Consider the following 22,299-nt stretch of genomic DNA (forward strand, 5'->3'; position numbering starts at 1 on the left):
CAGCATAACGTGCATGCTCATTGCTTCCCAACTTACGCATCAACAACCGAGTCTTCCATGCGTCATCTTGTTGACAGAATTCTATTCTAAATGTATCTTCCCAACGCTTGAACCACGTGAGAAAAGTATTTCCACTTTCGGGATCATATATGAATTCTGGGATGCTGCTAGCAACTGCATCACAAGAAGTACTTGAAACAGCATGTGAACTCGAGTTTCGGATGCTAAACTGTTGCATCAGAGTCTCCAACAACCGCATTTGTGCATCAAGTTGTGCTTGCTGTTGTTGTAGTATTCGGCTGAGCTGGTCACCTGATATAGGCATTTTGAATGAATTTTCCTTTTTCCTCGTCGCCACTGTTATAATTGTATTTTTGCTATATAAACGACCCAGCTATTCCTATTGCTTAGTATTCTTATCCGATGACACTCGACAAGACCCCAAAATCAGAACACGTTGAACAGGAATGAAATTGTATTCAAAATAATAATGATAAGTGAACAGCAATCCGCAATCAGCAATCAGCAATCAATAGTTTAAATAATGTTCATATATTTATAGTATATACATAAGAAGCTTATAGATTTTTCTGCAATAATATGCCCGGGCTGATCGGTTTAAAACTAACCAATCAGCGCGCAGCAACACCATCATGCATAAAACATGCTTAATCCAATCTATATCCCACTCACACCTCCCCCTTGAGCAGATTCGTAGGATCTGGTGTTAGGGCCCAACTGCAACCGCTTTACTGGTTTGCGCTTCCGGTTAGTCCATCTTCTAGGTAAAAGGACGTTGTATCATCCTTCGTTTGCACCTTGACTGTCCTGTCTGTTTCAGGTGTTTTGAACTCAAAGGTGTCTAGCAGAACATCAAGAGGTAATCTATGCTGCGTTTCGTTGTTGGAGATCGAGGTTGATTTCAGTTGGTTAGTATGACGCACCCAGATTTCTGAACCAATGGACACCTCGTAAACCACATTTCCTTTCTTTTGCACGATCCGACCAGCTATCCATGTAGGATGTTTTCCTCGATAGTCCATAGCAAGTACGTTTTGACCCACACTGAACAATTGTTTTTGTGCCCCAAGATGACTATTGTACTGTTTCTCCATCATCACGTTTCGTTGCGGCCTAAGAGCTGGAGTCGGACGAATGCTGTCAAAATGTGTACGTTTTTTCTGCCAAGTAACGCTTCCGCTGGGGAGACTCCATTTGTTGTCTGAGGGTTCGGTGTCGAACGGTGTATAAACAAGAACCTCTCTAAGATCTCTTCGGTGTCGCCCTCCCCTCTTGATTTTTTTAGAGCACTTTTGAACGTACCAACAAAACGTTCTACCTGACCATTCGATTGAGGATGGAATGGAGGTGTTCGGATGTGCCTGATTCCGTTCTGCTGACAAAATTCTGAAAAGTCTTTTCTGACTTCATCTGACGACACTGGAGTGTTTGAATTGCTGCTGGTACTACACTCCGTATTTCTGGAACCTTTTTACCTGTCTTTTTTGCAAATGAAGTGGCGTCTGATGATGGATACGATACGTTACAAACGCTGTTGATGGGTATATCCATTAATCCAAGCTTTTCTAACATATCTAGACCAAGTAGATCAAGGTTTGGTCGTTCTGTTAGATAGCATACTCCTTTACAGTTATTTCCAATGAAGGAAAATTCACACTGTAATTCACCAACTAGTTTCAGTACACCTCCAGATGCGTTTTTAGCCGTTTTCTTGGATGGCTTCATTGGCGGCTTTCCCAGCAAGTTATACGTCTCTCTAGACACTAGAGTAGTATCGGATGCTGTATCAATTTGAAGACGAACCGCTATACCATTAATCTGGATCGTAACATACTTTCTCCGAATGTCATAGTCTGTTTGAAAGGCTGCTACCAGAGAAAGTGATTTAGATTCGGCTGACTTTATGTGTCGAGGACGTTTGTGCTTCTGCTTAGGCTGGGACGTACGATTTGGAGGACAATGACCTTCTTTATGCCCACGTTTGTTACACATCTGACATTTATGTTTCTTGAATGGGCAGAATCGTACATAATGCCAATCACCACATAACCAACATGCAGTCGTTGGTTTGCTACCACTTGTTTTCGGTTTCTGAACTTTTAACCTCGTAATAGGATTGACACTACTGCAGGTTAAATTAGAATATACCTGTTCAATCAACTGATTGTCGTGTCTGATGTTCTGAAGCCGCTTACACTCATCTGTTAACGTTCTGAGTGTGATTTTAGGATCTTGATCCAAACGAGTTAGAAGTCTGGTTCTAATCTCAGCATCTTGTGGTGACTGGAGAGCTTTGATGAATATAAGGCATTTAAATTGATCTTCTGTCAACGAGCGTAACTTGAACTTTTCACATTCTCTGTTGATGATGTCTGCTAGAACACCATATTCATTGGCTTCTCGTTTCACCAAATTCAGACACTGGTAGCGAATACTAAACAATGAGGAAGATTCACCGAATATTTCTGACGGCTGAGATACTGTCTCCTCGAAACTGAGCTTTCGAGGTAACTTTGGCAATATATGATCAGCATAGCGTGCATGTTCATGACTTCCCAACTTGCGCATCAACAGTCGAGTCTTCCATGCGTCGTCTCGATTACAGAACTCTATTCTAAATGTGTCTTCCCAACGCTTGAACCACGTGAGAAATGTATTGCCACATTCGGGGTCATAATAGAATTCTGGGATGCTGCTGGCAACTGCATCACAAGAAGAAGTACTTGTAGTAGCATGTGAACTCGAGTAGTGTATGTTAAGCTGTTGCGTCAGAGTTTCTAACAGGCGCATTTGTGCGTCAAGTTGTGCCTGCTGTTGCTGTAGTATTCGGCTGAGCTGGTCATCTGATATAGGCATTTTGAATGAATTTTCCTTTTTCCTCGTCGCCACTGTTATATTTGTGATTGTTGCTATATAAACGACCCAGCTATTCCTATTGCTTAGTATTCTTATCCAATGACACTCGACAAGACCCCAAAATCAGAACACGTTGAACAGGAATGAAATTGTATTCAAAATAACAATGGTATGTGAACAGCAATCAGCAATCAATAGTTTAAATATCGTTCATATATTTATAGTATATGCATAAGAAGCTTATAGATTTTTCTGCAATAATATGCCCGGGCTGATCGGTTAAAAATTAACCAATCAGCGCGCAGCAACACCATCATGCATAAAACATGCTTAATCCAATCTATATCCCACTAACACCTCCCCCTTGAGCAGATTCGTAGGATCTGGTGTTAGGGTCCAACTGCAACCGCTTTACTGGTTTGCGCTTCCGGTTAGTCCATCTTCTAGGTAATAAGGACGTTGTATCATCCTTCGTTTGCACCTTGACTGTCCTGTCTGTTTCAGGTGTTTTGAACTCAAAGGTGTCTAGCAGAACATCAAGAGGTAATCTATGCTGCGTTTCGTTGTTGGAGATCGAGGTTGATTTCAGTTGGTTAGTATGACGCACCCAGATTTCTGAACCAATGGACACCTCGTAAACCACATTTCCTTTCTTTTGCACGGTCCGACCAGCTATCCATGTAGGATGTTTTCCTCGATAGTCCATAGCAAGTACGTTTTGACCCACACTGAACAATTGTTTTTGTGCCCCAAGATGACTATTGTACTGTTTCTCCATCATCACGTTTCGTTGCGGCCTAAGAGCTGGAGTCGGACGAATGCTGTCAAAATGTGTACGTTTTTTCTGCCAAGTAACGCTTCCGCTGGGGAGACTCCATTTGTTGTCTGAGGGTTCGGTGTCGAACGGTGTATAAACAAGAACCTCTCTAAGATCTCTTCGGTGTCGCCCTCCCCTCTTGATTTTTTTAGAGCACTTTTGAACGTACCAACAAAACGTTCTACCTGACCATTCGATTGAGGATGGAATGGAGGTGTTCGGATGTGCCTGATTCCGTTCTGCTGACAAAATTCTGAAAAGTCTTTTCTGACTTCATCTGACGACACTGGAGTGTTTGAATTGCTGCTGGTACTACACTCCGTATTTCTGGAACCTTTTTACCTGTCTTTTTTGCAAATGAAGTGGCGTCTGATGATGGATACGATACGTTACAAACGCTGTTGATGGGTATATCCATTAATCCAAGCTTTTCTAACATATCTAGACCAAGTAGATCAAGGTTTGGTCGTTCTGTTAGATAGCATACTCCTTTACAGTTATTTCCAATGAAGGAAAATTCACACTGTAATTCACCAACTAGTTTCAGTACACCTCCAGATGCGTTTTTAGCCGTTTTCTTGGATGGCTTCATTGGCGGCTTTCCCAGCAAGTTATACGTCTCTCTAGACACTAGAGTAGTATCGGATGCTGTATCAATTTGAAGACGAACCGCTATACCATTAATCTGGATCGTAACATACTTTCTCCGAATGTCATAGTCTGTTTGAAAGGCTGCTACCAGAGAAAGTGATTTAGATTCGGCTGACTTTATGTGTCGAGGACGTTTGTGCTTCTGCTTAGGCTGGGACGTACGATTTGGAGGACAATGACCTTCTTTATGCCCACGTTTGTTACACATCTGACATTTATGTTTCTTGAATGGGCAGAATCGTACATAATGCCAATCACCACATAACCAACATGCAGTCGTTGGTTTGCTACCACTTGTTTTCGGTTTCTGAACTTTTAACCTCGTAATAGGATTGACACTACTGCAGGTTAAATTAGAATATACCTGTTCAATCAACTGATTGTCGTGTCTGATGTTCTGAAGCCGCTTACACTCATCTGTTAACGTTCTGAGTGTGATTTTAGGATCTTGATCCAAACGAGTTAGAAGTCTGGTTCTAATCTCAGCATCTTGTGGTGACTGGAGAGCTTTGATGAATATAAGGCATTTAAATTGATCTTCTGTCAACGAGCGTAACTTGAACTTTTCACATTCTCTGTTGATGATGTCTGCTAGAACACCATATTCATTGGCTTCTCGTTTCACCAAATTCAGACACTGGTAGCGAATACTAAACAATGAGGAAGATTCACCGAATATTTCTGACGGCTGAGATACTGTCTCCTCGAAACTGAGCTCTCGAGGTAACTTTGGCAATATATGATCAGCATAGCGTGCATGTTCATGACTTCCCAACTTGCGCATCAACAGTCGAGTCTTCCATGCGTCGTCTCGATTACAGAACTCTATTCTAAATGTGTCTTCCCAACGCTTGAACCACGTGAGAAATGTATTGCCACATTCGGGGTCATAATAGAATTCTGGGATGCTGCTGGCAACTGCATCACAAGAAGAAGTACTTGTAGTAGCATGTGAACTCGAGTAGTGTATGTTAAGCTGTTGCGTCAGAGTTTCTAACAGGCGCATTTGTGCGTCAAGTTGTGCCTGCTGTTGCTGTAGTATTCGGCTGAGCTGGTCATCTGATATAGGCATTTTGAATGAATTTTCCTTTTTCCTCGTCGCCACTGTTATATTTGTGATTGTTGCTATATAAACGACCCAGCTATTCCTATTGCTTAGTATTCTTATCCAATGACACTCGACAAGACCCCAAAATCAGAACACGTTGAACAGGAATGAAATTGTATTCAAAATAACAATGGTATGTGAACAGCAATCAGCAATCAATAGTTTAAATATCGTTCATATATTTATAGTATATGCATAAGAAGCTTATAGATTTTTCTGCAATAATATGCCCGGGCTGATCGGTTAAAAATTAACCAATCAGCGCGCAGCAACACCATCATGCATAAAACATGCTTAATCCAATCTATATCCCACTAACAGTGGAAGTAAATCAAGTATTTCCAATAAACTAGTTATAGGTTCCAGCTATTTCGCATCTATTAGCTTTAATATCCTCGTGTTTTATCTAATGTTAATCACCTTGCTTGGAAAGATATGCTTTGTTAGGGCTTTTTTAATTGACTTGGGTTCAATCAAGTATTGCTTGAAGCTTTTGATTTTGCTACTCGTTTTCAACCACAGAAACGATTCCACCACGTTTTCAGACGTTGAAGGTGTATCCATGGTTTGCATAAAAACTGGATATAGTACTAGTCAAATACTCCACTTATGAGACTTCCGTGTGCACTCTTATGGAACGATGGATTGGAAACACTAGTAGCCTATTGATCAATAAAATAGACCGTTGACGACAATCACAATCTAATGAATTGTACCTATAAATTAGACTTTTAGAAGAAAACGTTTCTGAAAGAACACCCGTAACCGATGAATCACTGGAAAGTTTGTGCAGCTTTCTTGAACCAAAAGGCATTCTTAAAAATTAGTAGAGATTGAAAGGTGTGATGATAGCGGTTCTAGGAATGGCGTCACGAACCAAGCCGATTTCTTAAAACTCAGTTATACCTTTCAAAGTAGCTGTCAAATCGTGGATGTGAGGCAACGGGTAACGATCAGGAATGGTTTTCGCATTCAATTGTCTATACTCACTAGTTGGACACCAGCCGTTGCTATCCGTTTTAGGGATAAAGGGGAAGGAAGATGCTCAAGGTTGTTTCGTAGCTGGACGATTCCTACGTCTATCACATGGTAGAATCCCTTTCAAACCAACCTCAGCTTTTCAGAAGCTAGTCGGCGCAATTCTGAGAATACAGGTGTTCCTGTAGTCGTGATGTGATGTGTAACATTGCTAGTCACACATGGAAATTTCGTTTGCGGTTGGTATATCTCACTGTACTTACAGAGTATTCGTCGGTTGTTTGGATAGATCGTGTGCTTTACTGTGACAATGGATAAGCTACAACGGTAAAAAGAAGTAATATGAACAGATAAATTAGTGCTTCCGTCTACTAACTTCCATTTGTGCGTGTCGATGAGTAAATTATGATGCCATATTAGATCTATACCAAAGATTGGCATAGAAATATCTGCAACAACGAAGATCCAGTGGATGGGTTCGAGTAAATCCATGTTAAGATAAACACATCGCTTACTAAATATGGCAATCGGTTTCCCGTTTGCCACCTGTAAGTTGTAAACTACTTTTCTCCAGTCGGTAGTTAGAATTCTCAGGAAGATCTCTTGCTTTTATGTAGGTGTCAAAATGGTACTGAACTTTCGCCACCACATCAGTGATGTATAACAGGAGGCTATATTCGCCGACTACGGTCGCCGTTAACGCGAGCCGGTTGGGAAGTTTCATGAAACGTTTTTCGTGTGAGTCGATTTTGAGCTTGGAAACTTGCAGGGTTTTGAGCGATTTCGAGATTTTCCATACTGACTATGATATCAGCACTAGTCTGGGTTATCTATCTTTCGTGATCTAGGGATTGATCGTTTATTTGAAGTACTCCTTCGAGGAGTTAAGGATCGTCTACAGTCATGACGAATATGAAAGTAACGCGTCTGATTATAACAGAGTTCTGAGTGTCGTTTGAGGCCTTTCTCTGACTGGATAGACCTTGCCGCCGTGAGTTTTAGTGATCTCCAAAATTCTGTCGGCAGATGCAACCAGTTCGTCTACAATGTTGTCTTGAAATGAAGCAAGCATTGCTTGCACTTGCTGGGGAAGCTTAGACAGGAAGAGCTGTCCACACAGACCCTCGTCATAGGTCCGCTGACCAATGGCCTCTCTCATTCATAACAATATGTTCGTTGCCGAGACATGTTGTAGATCAATGTTACTGAGCAGTTGATCTAACCCTCATTGATCGGTTAGATCTCCGCGTTTAAGAATCAACTTTGTAGAGTTTCATAAGGTTCCGAAACGTCACTAGTAAACACACTAGGTGTGACTGACCTGTTGAATTCTCGCGGTTGTGCCTTCACTACTGCGTGGAATTTCGCACATAGGCCTGTCTAGCCGTAGTCGTGGAAGTCAGCTTCTGCGCAGCAGAACCAGGCTTTGATGTTATCGGACCAGAATGGAACTAGCTGAATTAAGGGTAGTGTAGGAGTGTAATATTATGGTCTACATCATAATTAATACTGCCCTTATAATACACCTAATCCTAAAATTGTAGATTTGTAATGATATGACTAACTAATCTATGATATCCTATGTGGAAGTCACATAATTGTCTGCACCGAGTCGCCCTATCATAATCGTCACCAATATACGATGGAGAACACACTTAGGCTGGAGATAGAACAATATATTTAACATGAATAAAAGAGAAAAGTTACACGAGAATGACCATACCTGCTAGGTTGAGCCATGACATCCGATGAATCGAAATCATAATGAATGTTCCCGCGGCCACCATCATTGACCTTCTCTTAGTGTTACATCTGAAGGTTTGTCTTCCCAGTTATCCTATGTTCAGCTTTGGGGATTGTGTTTAGGACCAATACCACTACAATAGTCTTGATCTTGAATAACCTACGAGTCTCTTCAGTCATGACGAAATTAAAGTATACAAATAAGACATCACGATACATAAAAATTAAAGCAAAGAAATGATGTCTAGAGTTCAAAAAGGAACAGACTCACAGTTTACGAGATCATACCTACACGATCACCACTAAATATGCCACAAGTATTCGGAGTTTGACAACACTTTACCCAGCAACACGTTTTATGCTCAAAACGTGCCAACCTAGTCAAATCAGACGTCAAAAGCGAAGAGGCTCGAGGATGTGCTTAATAGACTATCGATATATTGAGAATTGACTAGTCCAAGATGGCTATGGGTTGTAGGAGAAGTGAAACATGGAGTACTCACTCGTGATCTTATGCGGATGCATAACCAAGCGCACTCAGCTAAGTGAGCCAATTAAAACTAATGTCGCCAGCTTCGAATGTCGCGGACTTACAGATCTATTTGTTTTGGGGATTTATTTACTGCTACACAGTTCGTTTATCCCAAACTACAACCTATCTACTAGTAACCCACTCCTGCCCCTCCCCAAATGAGTAAGCTGTGGTAAAAAATTAAAAAGAACCACAACCAAGGTAATTACAGCAATCAGAGCGTTGCCTTAACATGAGGGGCGGGTCAAACTAAGAATATTCCATTTTTCGTACAGAATAATTAGATGTGACTACCACAGTTTTTAAATTAGCGATTTCGCACTTACCACGTTCGTATTTTTCCTGTTGTTCAAAACATTGAAGTTAAGGAGATACTCTGGAAATGTTATCTAGTCTATAATAAATCAATTATCTGCTGTAAACTGACTTTCATGTCAAATTATTAACATGTGAAACTTCTCACTTTGTTGCGTAGTTGATGCTAGATATGAACAGACTCTATTGGCTTAAATTCATGATACAAAATTTTTTAAGCTATTCTTTGAAATCAGCATATCAGGGCAAATTAATCAATTGATTGTTATCAGTCAGTCTAAAAAATTATATATTGAAACATTAGTTCCCAGACTTGACGTGACCTTTGAGGCGCAATGAAGGAAACGGAGGCGGGATTCTGTTTTCGAGCTCCTCTACCTGTCTGCGACTTGGAAGGTGATGTACCGCTTTATCGTGACACGAAACGACTAAAGTTATGGTAAAAAGAAAATTTTGAGCTGTAAACATATTTTTGTTCTAGCTCATCCCGTGTCTCCAGTGTTTACGAGCGAATATTCAATCGCAATTCTCGGGATCTTAGTGGAAAAGAGAAAAGCAACAACACCACAACTCATAACGGCTATTCCCTCGGAAATCTAGTAAGAATTTCAAAGTGACTGTAATTTTGGAATTACATCTTTCTTTTTGCGAGCACTCACATCAAATACAACTGTGGTAGAAATTTGTTTTACTATCAACTTTGAGTTCTACAAAACTATGTATCTTTAGATTTATCTGTAATTTCCAAAGATTCAATTCGCTTCCAGAAATTACCTCATTCGTGTGATTTGATCGTAGATACTGACCTTGGTGATATTCGTTGTCATTCAGGATGGTTTACCATTCACTATCCTTTTGAGAGTAGTACACTGACACCTGTTAGTACGTATCTGTGACTTGCCATCCACTAAGTTTCGAACATGCCAGTTTACACTTGAGTTTATCCCTTGTTTCGTTAGGGCATTATCCTAAACAGCCATGGTGTAAAATTTCTTTCCACTAAAGGATCTGCAGATTATTTAACGGTAACTGGTTTAATTATTCACTCAATACTTTAACCGAATCGTATTTACTATTATTTAATTGCAAATATAAAGTGCGAATTTTGGACTTGTCTATCGTATATACTTTAATGTCCTCATCCTTCAATTTTTTTGTGCCTCCGAGAAGTGTGGTAACTTGGACTATATCTCATTTCTGCTAGATGTGATTTGTGCGATATGCCTGTCGGTGCGTAAAAATTGGCCTTCAAGACTAGTTTTTCCTGAACATTATCACTTACGGAACTCAAAGAAAGGCACCAGGTTTCCCACCACTTCACATCAATATTTGTGTTCATATCTCAGTTTAACCTCAATCAGAACGATATTTATGCAAGACATCGTAATATTTTTCAAGATGGTTCAGCCCAGTAACCAAGAAAAAGTTATGGTAAACTTTTAGTCATATAGGAAAGATTGAGACGACTTGTGTAGTGGGGCCAACAGATGGAATTCGAAAATATCACCTGATCAAGCATCGCATATGTAAACCACAGGGTGTATGCATGTTAAATATAATGTTAATATTTCTTTTACATCTGAAACATAAAATACGTTGTTGATGAGTAATCCATTGTGACTATCAGTCCACACGAGTTGTGATTATCTTCAGTTGTCTTCACATGCCTTTTCAGAGTTAACTTAGACTATGCCAAATAGTTCTGGAATCCAGTTTTTAGTTTAAAAAATTGAAAATAATTGGTATTTTGGAGTTTTGTTTGATTTTAAAGATTTACAAGCTGATAGTTTAGTTTCCATTCTGATTTTATGCGTTCACTTTTTTAAAGACTGACTTTCGATCAAGTGTTCACTTGTATATGATACCTGAAGGTATATGATCATATCTGTAGTGCCAACTATCCAAAAGCTAGTCAACGTCCAGGTAACTCCACATTTTCATCACTGCACTTACTAACTTTTCCGAATTTGGTACATCACTACATCTTAATCCGGTGCCTACCATAACAGTAGTCTCATTTTCAATTGCATTAGTTTCCTGCTTTAATCGTTTGTTATCATCATCTAGTGATTAGAATGATGGTAAATAATGAAAGGTGATCCGCTCAAACTTTTAAAATATTTTATTTGAGTCCACTTATTTTACCATGCCATATTCTCAGCATCCCCCTAATAGTAAATTCTATGTTTCAGCTACCATCCGTGAGTTTAAAGGCATTTAGTCGGCCTGGTGATGTTTGTCATTATTTCCTCCAAAGTTTTGTATCCAATAATCGTACCTACTCGCAAAAAATGAGGCAGTCATCTGTCTTCAGCTCTACTCCGTTTAATGGTCACACAAAGTCATCTCTAAAGAAAAATCACATTTCATCTGAAAGACAGATATACCAACGGCTATTAGATAAGGCGTCATCATTTTCCCGAACTCCTGCTGGCAAACCTACGAATAATTTATATGGTCCCATCACTATAAATCTAGACGAAATTAAAGATAATCACTGTTCTTTATTGCGGCAGTAAGTCATTGTGCTTTTATGTCACTGTTCCTGATTTGTCTCGATGTTTATCGTCTTAATGATTGGCGAATTCGTTCCGTTTGTTATTGGAACTAATCTGTCAAATGTCACAATATTATCCAGGTTTTCTAAATACTTTTGTCATACCATTACCTCATCCACTGATTTTCACCTTTCACATAGTGTTAAACTTCAATAATTTCACTGATATCTATTTTGAACCTGGCGATGCTGAACAGTGAGACGGATATAGTGAAAATTAATAAGTCTTCATAAACGTACTTTTGGGTAACTGTTACCTGTGTAACTAAATAAAACTGTATACAATCATATCCCTTGATAAGTTTAAACAGCAAGAACAACCAGGTTTAGAGAATATGATGGAATTATTTTATTCGACGACTTCTCATCAACTTTATGCAGCTTAAAATTACAGTTAAAATAATTGTGGGTGAATGTTTAATATACTTAAGTTTGTGAAGTTTAGATAAATGTTCAAGACCTAACCGAAATCATTAAAAGAGGAAGACACAAAATGTATGAACAAAAGTAATTAAGATTGATGCGTATTTGTATAATGTAGCGTAGTATTTTTTATATTTACTACTAATCAACCAAAATAAAGAGTTGCGTTAGCAAAATGAAATTCTTAACTGGTTGCATAATCATTCGAAATGATAAGAAACAAAGCGAAATAGGTGTGAACATCAAGTTAGTCAACTTTCTTGACCAAAAGATTGAACTGCAGTGCCAGTCATTCATTTTGGCTCCTAGTGGATACTGGACAACTGGATGCCAGTTGCAGTATGTTTTACGTACTCGGAAAGTCTGCTAGTTGAATTGTTTGTTCTCTTTCATACCTTTCAAGTTAACCAGCTAGTCTTCTCATTCGTTAACCTGTTTCCCAAATCCTGTATATTTTTTCTTTAGATGTAATCTTTCACCAATTCTTCCAACCAACCGAATCCAGCCAATTGACCACCATAGTAAGTTTGCTGTTTGTTTAAAGTTCGATAGTGTTTTGACAAAAATAGGTTGATTCCATCAGGCATTAGTAACAACAAAAATTAAGGTGCGGACTTCTGACTTCTTTCAAGCTTCTTCTGAAAGGTATACCTTAGCAAATAACTTCTGACTGTTTCTTAATTGTGACCGAATACGACATTCAAATAAAGTTATTAAAGATCTACTGATTAATTTGTTTTGATATAGCTAAGTTTAAACAGATTTGCATAAATATTTAATGGGTAAGGTTGTAGTAATAATTCAGTCGGTCGAATATTCATCAAAACTTTGGATATTACTTAGTTTTACTTCTCAATGAAGTACAATTAGTGTCCAAACCAATTTCTGAGAAACTATCAGATCTAATAAATGGTTAACTAGAAGGGATGAAATAAATATTACCCAAGCACTAAAACACTCACTGAAACCAAATATTCGTGTTGCGATATCAATCAATGTTTACACATCGACTACTGTGATGCATGATAATGGCTAGTGTAGTAGGTTGGAAGAAAAGTAGGGGCGCCCAAACCAAGACATGGGATCAGTCGATCAAGATACTAACTGTTGAGCTGAGATGTACTTGATTAGTGTCTGTGTGACTATCATAACCAGTAGTGACATGGATTAGAATTGTTTACAATAACATAGGTGGACTTACTCTTTGTCTTCCCTTAAATCCTAAATTTTTAAATCACGATAAAACTTTATTTTACCAATCCATGCTTCTTTCTCGAACCGTATCTCTGATAGCTTATTCCTTAAACTAAGACTGTTGTTACCTATACTACTCTAGGATTTGTCTTGATAGCTTCATTTTTCTATGGTAATTGTATGTTGTAACTTGAGTGGATGTAAATATGTGTTAGGCCCCATATTGCCTATGATGGCGTGGTCATTTAGCTTCGTATCTAGTTGAGTTTCGTTCTCTGAGGTGCTTGGTACAGTCGTGGAGCTTTCATTGTTCTTCTGATGATGTTTAGAAACCCCACCAAAATCATCCACCTGAGCTACAAAGTTTCTCCACCATCTCAGCTCTTTATCTCTAAAACACTTAAAAATTTTCACATTATCGAAGGTGGAACAATTAAAATTAATTTTCATTGTTTAACAGAATAACATTCATCTCTTGTTAGCTTCGATTCAAGTACTTTATTACTTTCTTATTTTATCCACTTGGTCTCGTCATTCTTTCGGATCAGTCCTATAGTACGTATCACCAGGATGTCAAACAAACTTAGGGGAGATGTACCTGATAGCTGTTGTAGTTAAATAGTGGCGAGTGTGTCGTCCCTTAAATTGTGCTCTATTTATTCATGTATATGGCTGTTACAATCAGCTTGCTGTGAAACTGATACCATACAAACTACTATTTTAACTTCTAAGAATGCAAGTTTTACTAAAATCCCATAGTTTTTTCTCCTGAAAGTTGATTTGATTGCATTTCAATTTAGATTGTTTCTTTAATCTCATCCAATTCTCTTGCTAGGTACGAATGATCAAACTGTCTCTGTCCCAACTTCAGATACCAGTGACTTGAAAACTCGTGCGTGGCTTGAAAGTATTGCAGAATCTCCCTACTTATCGGATAACTGGCTTAACAACTTGACCTCAAGCTATCAGGCTAAAAAGAATGAACGTGAACGTGAATATGAGTTGGCAAAAGCAAACATACGATTTTGGGAAAAGCAGGTAATTTAAATGCCGTTTCATTACAAGCTCTTGCATTTTTCCCTAACTGAACGAAACAACGTTAGTTAATGTTAATAGGGTTTTCTAACCACATTTTATTTCTATATTCATTATTCTTCAAGAATATATACCTTCATCTCGAGGATAAGGTATAATTCTACTATATTAGTTTGAATCTTAATAGGTTCAATTTTGAATTGGACATGAAGTACAACTTAGGGTTGATATAATTAATAATATAACCGATTTATTGTTGTATTGTAACTATGTATTTCCGACTTTCACTAAATGAATTTGCATAACTAAGATCAAAACTCATTAACCTTGGGCAATTTTTTTTAAAGTACTATATTTCTATACTAAACGTATTTTATGAATACTTCAAGGATTTTGTTGGAAAAGTGAATATGTATAGAAGATATCGAGTTAGTTATTAGCAAACATATTTTACTCATATTATATTAGTAACACGGACTTGTCCAGGTTCATTTACTCTCCATCTTCTTTTAAAACCTAAGTGCCCAAATCTTTATCACCTTTCCCTTTTTTCTTTATTGAATCTTCTCGACTTCGACTACTGATGCTGTTACTACTCTTACCACTCTACTGTTTGTCTTGAAATAATTTTATCTCTTTGTGGTAGTATAGAATGGGTACTTGAATCGATCCACATATTTGTCAGGTTCTACGTTGTGTATTACGAACTGACTGACATTAATAGTAAAGCCTAAGAATGATTGGACAAAATGAACTCATCATCTGAACTTTATTTGGTTAATTCCGTAAGACATCAATTCTTATGCCTATTCGCTTCCTCCATTCCTTACTCATTAAATAGACAGAAACGAGCGGAAGCTCCTCTGTTATTCAAATACAGAATCCAACTCTGGAGTAAAGTTATTTAGTTCTGTATGTTCATGAAATAAAACATTTTTAAAAGAAATATAATAAACGTTTATGACCTGGTTCAGTCATTCTACTCCTAAGGATAATTATAAACCAGTTAGTCGATGTTGGTTATCTTTCATCGTTGTTGAACATGCATTTTAGTTCAGAATAAGTTATATGGTTTTGAACGAATCTACTGACCAGCTCTACTTGAAAGTAGTATTATTGTCTGGAGTTTTATATATCTCGATTTGATAATCAATGGATCGCGTTTGAATTCTTGCATCATCCAACAATATTGTATGTTAAATGTTTTCTTAATTTTATAATGTATTACTGTTTTAAAAGCAAGCGAATAATCCAAACTTTAGCTTTTCCAAGACAATTCTTCTTATTTTTATAATCGTAACACTTCATTTCATTGCTTCATTGTTTCAGCGTGCTTCAGCTGAAAAAGAGCGTATTGACAATCTTGAACAGAGACTTGCTTGTTTACTAAGATCACCTCCTATTTTGGAAGATCCATATTTGGTACCTCAACCTATTCCTATTGAACTGCCATATAAACCTGTCAAAGTTAAAGAACCTAAAGTACCAACTCTCCCTGGTATGATTTTTTTTTTAGATCTATCTTGTACTAGTTTATAATGCTCATTCAATTATGATCTTAACGGTGTGCAAAATATGGAAATTCAATATCATTTAGTTCACGGTATATATCAATACTACTATAGTAGTAAAGTTGGGATGAACCTGTCAATTATCGCCCATCCTCTATGTGTATATCATCTGCGTGTTTGTGTGTCTGGGGGGACTTTGTTTTTTCACACATTGTATCCATTGTAGTGTTAATAAAGTTAGGCTAACGATGACTCACCTGCAAAGCCTCATTTATTTAGGTGGGTTTAGTGTTATTTAGTCAATAATGCATTCTGTAAAATTAGTATTCTATCTAGATTAACGTGTCTCGCTAAATTCATAAATAAGTTTTTCAAGTCATATTTTAGAATTTGTTTGTATGTTGGGAAAAACGTGAAAAAAACTGGTATTTTCAAGTGTATCTTATATGTTAACCGTTGGGTTGCATTCTCCAATTCGGCTTTAGTTTGTACATCCCTGTAATAACCCACACACTTGAAGTATGACTCTAAACCACTTTACATTTCAGGTTTCGTTCTCATAGTATAATGCAGTCTATTCGTGGAAATATTTTACGTCTAACATTGAAGCAACTTTTGAATGTCATTTCTTCATGATACTGAATTTAAGGTTCACTGTTTTAAACATTTGAATACTAGCCATGAGGTTCGAATTTGTTTCATTTGTCTCATCATTATTATGTCAGTTGCAGCGTGAACCATTACGTATTCAGTTTTAGGTTGAATGACCAAACACTCATGCATATAATTTTTAAGTCCATTTTTACTACGTTTTATGTGAGAATCTCGTTAACAGTTTTCGTTTGCCTACATGCAGTGTACTCTTTTCAGACACTGCTAATATGTACAAAGAAACAATGTTTAATTACTTTGATCATAGTTCTTTACTTTTGGCTACATTTTTTTTGTTTCAGTGACATCATATCATGTTATGTGACTTGCAGATAAGATAACTTTTGTGCATCTTTTATTTTTGTTGATTAGTCGTGTTTGACAATACAGAAATGGCGCTTCTGATTGATTAACATAGAATAGAAATCTAATTTTGACAACCAGTGTTTGAATTTCATGGATCGAGATCTAAGTGTGCTAATTTTGATACTTACCTTTTCTCCTCTCCTCCTTTCTGTCTGTGAGAAACTTGGCTGGGTCAAACATTCGATCAAATATTGTCCGACTGTACCATCAGAATGATCGGAATTGACTGTTTTGTAAATATGACACAGATACTGTCGGAAATAATTGATATCAGATATTGATTAGTTAGCTATCTATCCGTTCTTCAAGATATTAGTAATGCTTTTCGCCTGGCATTACATCAGCCATTGGCACCTAGGAAGTAAAATTGGCTCCTAAAGACTGTCATTACTGAAATAATCTACTGTAATAAGTATAATTTAATACATTGTTTACACGAAGTAAACTTGGTTCAATATTTTCTAGACAGAGATTGTTGATTTATTTTTCTACTTTTTTATTATTGACATTAAGGCGATGTTTTACTTTCGAAAGTGTAGTTCAATGATGAATTATCACCTTTTATTGCCATCGTTATTGTATTTCGTTTTTTTGTCTCTTAGTTTTAACTGCACCTCAACTAGCTCAGGTTGAAGCAGCTCTTCGTACTGGTTCTCCAGATGAATTACTTGTAGATAAATTTAAATTAGTTGTTACACGTCGTGAACTAATGACATTAACTGGAACAAATTGGTTAAGTGATATGGTCAGTTTCATATTTATCAATTAATTGTGACTCTAGATTATGTTTTGGGATAATTAACGGTTTCTTGTAAATCTAGCCAGTAAAAGCGATAATACACAAAGCTGTTCAATAATATAAACAACTAACTTGCAATCATTCAGTGACCAATGCTTGAGGCTTTTAACTATACCTGTCCAAAGCATTTGGCAAAATGTAAACTTCCCGATTCAGGCCTGTCCGATAAACGTAATCTATGGTTACAAATCTTAAGTGTGACGTCACTCGATATGCATCGTGATATGCCACATTTGCATCTTCATTCGTTAGTTGTTTTTAAAAATCTTGATTTTAATGTCATTCCATACGTTTTCATTCTCTGTTTTTATTCCTTGAAGGCTATATATTGCGCAATTGACTCTATTTTCATTTTTCATGTTAATGCAAACGGTAGAAACATAGATCGATAGGGATTTGTTCAGAGTCGTGTGTTATCAGTATTACGGGTTTTGTCGAGATTGTTTAATTTTACAGTTTACATCAAAGACTAACCTTAGTTAAACAACCACTGAAAACCAGAAAGCACTAGGCAGTTGTTTCATCCTATTATAGGATTCCCTAAGAGTGAACACATATAACCACTTCAGGAATTGAGGTCAGGACATTTAGATTTCGTGGCAAGCTCTTAACTTTCAGACAACCGAGTCGGTATCCATTTGTTTACAAATCTAACTACAAAAGTCCTATGTTGTCTATGACATTATTTATTTAATCACATATATATTGGTACAAAGGGCACCGGATACATATGCGCCACACAAAATAATGAGAATGGGAGGAGAAGGAAGAAGATGCGTATATATAAAAGAATGAAGAAAAGAAAAGGAGAAGAGTAATGATGGGGGGAACTGAAATGTACAACCAGAAGAGCTCTCTCAGTTAGGAAAGTTATAGCCACTCTTTATGAAGAAAGTAGAAGAAGGTTACAGCAGGATCGCCACTGGCTTCTATTATGAGCCATATCTGATAACGTCTCTAGCCACTGTGTTGCACCATCTCTCGGACCCCAGCCAGGGAGTCGTGAAGGACCAACAGAAGCTAGCCCTTTGCAGCTTTCTTTCATACCACGACACCATGTCATACACTGACCTCCTCTCCGCTTTTTCCAACCAGTCCCAGAGTCGGCAAATAATTCTCTGGGACGACATTCGTAAAACATGTCCAAGCCACCGAAGTCGGTGTTTCAAGATGGTGACACCAATTGAATTATCGTCTCTGCGCCCGAGCACACGATGCCGAACCTCTGCATTACTAACATGGTGTTGCCACTGGATGTCAGCAATCCTTCGGAGACAACGATGATCGAACACAGAGAGACGTCTAACATCCTCAACTCGGAGAGGCCAGGTTTCACAAGCATAGAGCAAAACTGCTCTCACTGACGCGTTGTAAATCCGACCTTTTACAGCCAGACTAACATCACGAAGGCGCCAAAGATGGCCCAGATTGGCATAAGCCGCTCTGGCTTTCATTATACGTGCATCAATCTCATCACTCACGCCCCCACCAGCACTTATGTAGCTACCTAGATACACGAACTTCTCAACTACTTCAATCTGCTCACCATCCAGGGTGAGTACAGGATGAGAATCTTGCCAGTCTTGTAGGAGTACCTTGCACTTGGAGGGTGCAAAGCACATGCCGTACCTGCGGACACTGATTGCCAACTGATTAAGTGCGGATTGCATGCCTTGGGCATTATCGCACAGTAAGACAATATCATCTGCATACTCGAGGTCGAGAAGTCGTTCTCCAGGCAGCAGATCCACACCGCCATTACTTACATCCATCAGAGCTGTTTCCAGGATGTCGTCGATGGCAAAGTTGAAGAGGAATGGTGAGATTGGGCAACCCTGCCTAACCCCACTGCTCGAATGGAACAAGGGAGAAAGGTGGTTGTATGCCCTCACTCTGCCTGAGGTGTTCGTATACAGGGCCTTTAAGATGTTAATGAACTTCTCAGGCACACCCTTCTTCAATAGACAATCCCAGAGAACAGTCCTGTCCAACGAATCGAAGGCAGCCCTGATATCAAGAAACACTACGATTGTTGGCCTGCGATAAGTATGACGGTGTTCTAACATTTGGCGGAGGGTGAAGATGTGATCAATGCATCCTCGACCAGAACGAAAACCAGCCTGCTCCTCGCGAGTCAGTCGTTCTCGGGTTTTAAACAACCTACGAAGAATGATAGAAGCCAATAGTTTGAACGCAATCGGAAGTAGACTTATCCCCCGATAGTTATTACAGGAACAACGTGAACCCTTTTTAAAGATAGGGACGACTATTGACTCATTCCATGATGTTGGAACACTTTCTTGCTCCCAAACCTTTGCAAACAACACAGTCAATTCCTTAGTCAGAAAGTCACCACCATCTTTAAAAAGAGCCGGAGGTAAGTCATCTGGGCCCGGTGATTTGTAACGTTTCAAGAGTTGGAGTTCCTTGCGGACTTCCGCCTCGTTTGATGGATCAGTCGTCACCGGCCATGGGGGGCAGGACAAACTGGTCGATGTTGCCGGAGCAGCAGGCCAGTTGAACTGCCCTTCGAAAAATTCCGCCCATCGTCCAAGACGTCGAGAGATGTTAGTGATTGGCATCCCGTCATCCTCGTAGATTGTTTCACTCACACCAGACTTCTTGCTGCCAGTGGCTCGGATGAGTTGGAAGAGCTTCCGGCAGTTACCAGATGCAGCTGCTGCTTCCATCTCATTAGCACGCTCCGACCACCAGGCTTCTCGGTCCTTACGCAAGCTTTGCCCAATTTCATTACGTAACAGCCTTCGTTTGTGGTCAAACTCACGGTCACCCGGAGTAGACCGACGGGCTTGCATCAGTTGTAAGGAGCCAGAAGAAACCCAGTGCTTGTAAGCGGGACGTTTCGCGAAGCCGCAAGCGGCTTTACTCGCCATTTTCATGGCGTCGTGAAGATGCAACCAATGCTCATCTATACTTTTCAGTGGTATGGTAGCTAGCCTAGAAGCTAGCTCCGCTCGATACTTACTTGCAACAGAAGTTGCAGCCAGTTTACTAACATCGATCCGTTGATGGCGGTCAATTCTTCGGCCACTGAAAAGTAAGGTGAGATTGGCTCAGACCAGGGCATGATCAGACTCCAGATAGGTACTCCAAAAGGAGCAGCAGTCTTGTACACAACCACACCAGCGGTAGCTGATCGCGATGTGATCAATCTGAGTCCAGGCTTGGGATGCAGAGGGAGGACGCCAGGTGGCACACCGGCGATGACTGTGCCGGAAGTTAGTGCTGGCCAGAAACAGGTTGTGGTCTGTGCACAGTTGCAGCAAACGGTCCCCGTTATCTGTCCTGCGACCAACAAGTCCCCATCGGCCACCTAAACGACTCTCTTCTGTGCCTAGACGCCCGACCTGTGCATTCAAGTCTCCGGCTAATACTACGATATCTGTCGAACGCGTTTTCTGGAGAAGAACTGTTAACTGGTGGTAAAACTCATCCTTGATTGCATCCGGGCTGCAATCTGTCGGGGCATAGGCGGAGATGACGAAAAGACACCGTTTCTCACGCCGGTTTCTTCTCACTTTGATGGAACTTTCTAATCTAACAGCACATAACCGACTGTTAATGGGGATCCAATCGATTAGTGCTGCCTCAGCTCTAGTGCTTAGTGCAACACCAACGCCAGCAAGACCAGACGAAGATGCCACAGAGTCCCCGGATAAGCGCACGTGAAACAAGCTTTTCGAAGCGACAGATGGAGAGCGAATTTGTAGTACTTCACTAGAGTCTTGAATACAGGTCTCGGATAGACAACAAACGTCAATATTAAGACCTTCCAAAGACATAGCCAGCCCTATCTGTTGTCTGATCTTCATTAGTGTGCGAACGTTGAAGGAGGCCAGCTTGAACGGCGTACGTGGTTTCAGAAAGACTGCTTCAGTATTCGTAATCGGTGGAAGCATTCACTTTCAACCAGACAGTGACTGGAGATCGTTTAGATAGGACAGATTTTCCACCAAGAGCGAGCTGCTGCATAAGTTGAAAAGTAAGGTTACACAAATTGGGGATAAAAGGGGGTGAATTAACGATATGGTAAATAATAATAATAACAATAATAATAGTAATAATGCAAATTGATTTGTTTCTAGTATGAACGAGAACATAATTGTCAGTTGAATGTTCCATTTCATTTATTTGCGAGAGGGCTGTCATACTGCCCGGGTGCCCAAACCGAAGCAGGTGGTTTTCTTAGAGGACCACACCCCGAGCCTTTGACCTAGAGGTCTAACCCACAAGGCAGTGGAGCATCGTGAGGAGATGCAGTCCCATGGTAGCCGGTGACCAATAACTGGTTCATTCGCCATTTGTTCCTTCAGGATGCGGGAGCCCATGTGCACCATTGGTTTGGAATCAGGGTTTCCCAACTCCCCTAGGTGGATCCTTCATATCCATATCTATGACAACTATTTGACCATGAATTCACAGCAAATCTGATTACCACAATCTAAAGACTGCTAGTTAACATGATTAGTCTTGGTGAGGTAAATGTTCTTTTCAGTGTAACCAACAATTTTACATACTACATTTGTCACACATTGTTTTTTCTTTATTGGGGTTGACATTATTTCAAACATGTTGAGATTTGAACAAGTTATTGTAATTAAAAAGATATTCTGCGTTGATTGGATAATCAAGAATTCCATTCTGAAAGCTCAGTAGAGTTTAGCAATATATGAAACATGTCAGTTAATACCCTGCTTAAACATCTGGGTTACCTGTTCCTG

The 22,299-nt window shown here is 39.2% G+C and overlaps 1 protein-coding gene across 2 annotated transcripts in view; it reads left to right on the top strand.

The window, feature by feature from the left end:
• Positions 1-22,299, top strand: part of Smp_033260.1 (family C48 unassigned peptidase (C48 family)) — a gene marked incomplete at its 3' end in the record, with an annotated part of 35,592 nt that overhangs the window by 4,669 nt on the left and 8,624 nt on the right. The window contains exons 1-7 of one of the 2 annotated variants that reach the window (XM_018793710.1): positions 9,349-9,460; positions 9,503-9,620; positions 11,214-11,536; positions 12,467-12,522; positions 14,031-14,233; positions 15,560-15,728; positions 17,361-17,503. In XM_018793710.1, coding sequence (XP_018647132.1) covers positions 9,357-9,460; positions 9,503-9,620; positions 11,214-11,536; positions 12,467-12,522; positions 14,031-14,233; positions 15,560-15,728; positions 17,361-17,503 — 1,116 coding nt within the window. In that variant the 5' untranslated portion in view covers positions 9,349-9,356. Of the gene's footprint in view, positions 1-9,348; positions 9,461-9,502; positions 9,621-11,213; positions 11,537-12,466; positions 12,523-14,030; positions 14,234-15,559; positions 15,729-17,360; positions 17,504-22,299 lie in introns of those variants that run through there. The other variant, XM_018793721.1, reaches the window with a different exon arrangement.

Source organism: Schistosoma mansoni, assembly GCF_000237925.1.
Source record: "Schistosoma mansoni, WGS project CABG00000000 data, supercontig 0199, strain Puerto Rico, whole genome shotgun sequence".
NCBI lineage: Eukaryota > Metazoa > Platyhelminthes > Trematoda > Strigeidida > Schistosomatidae > Schistosoma > Schistosoma mansoni.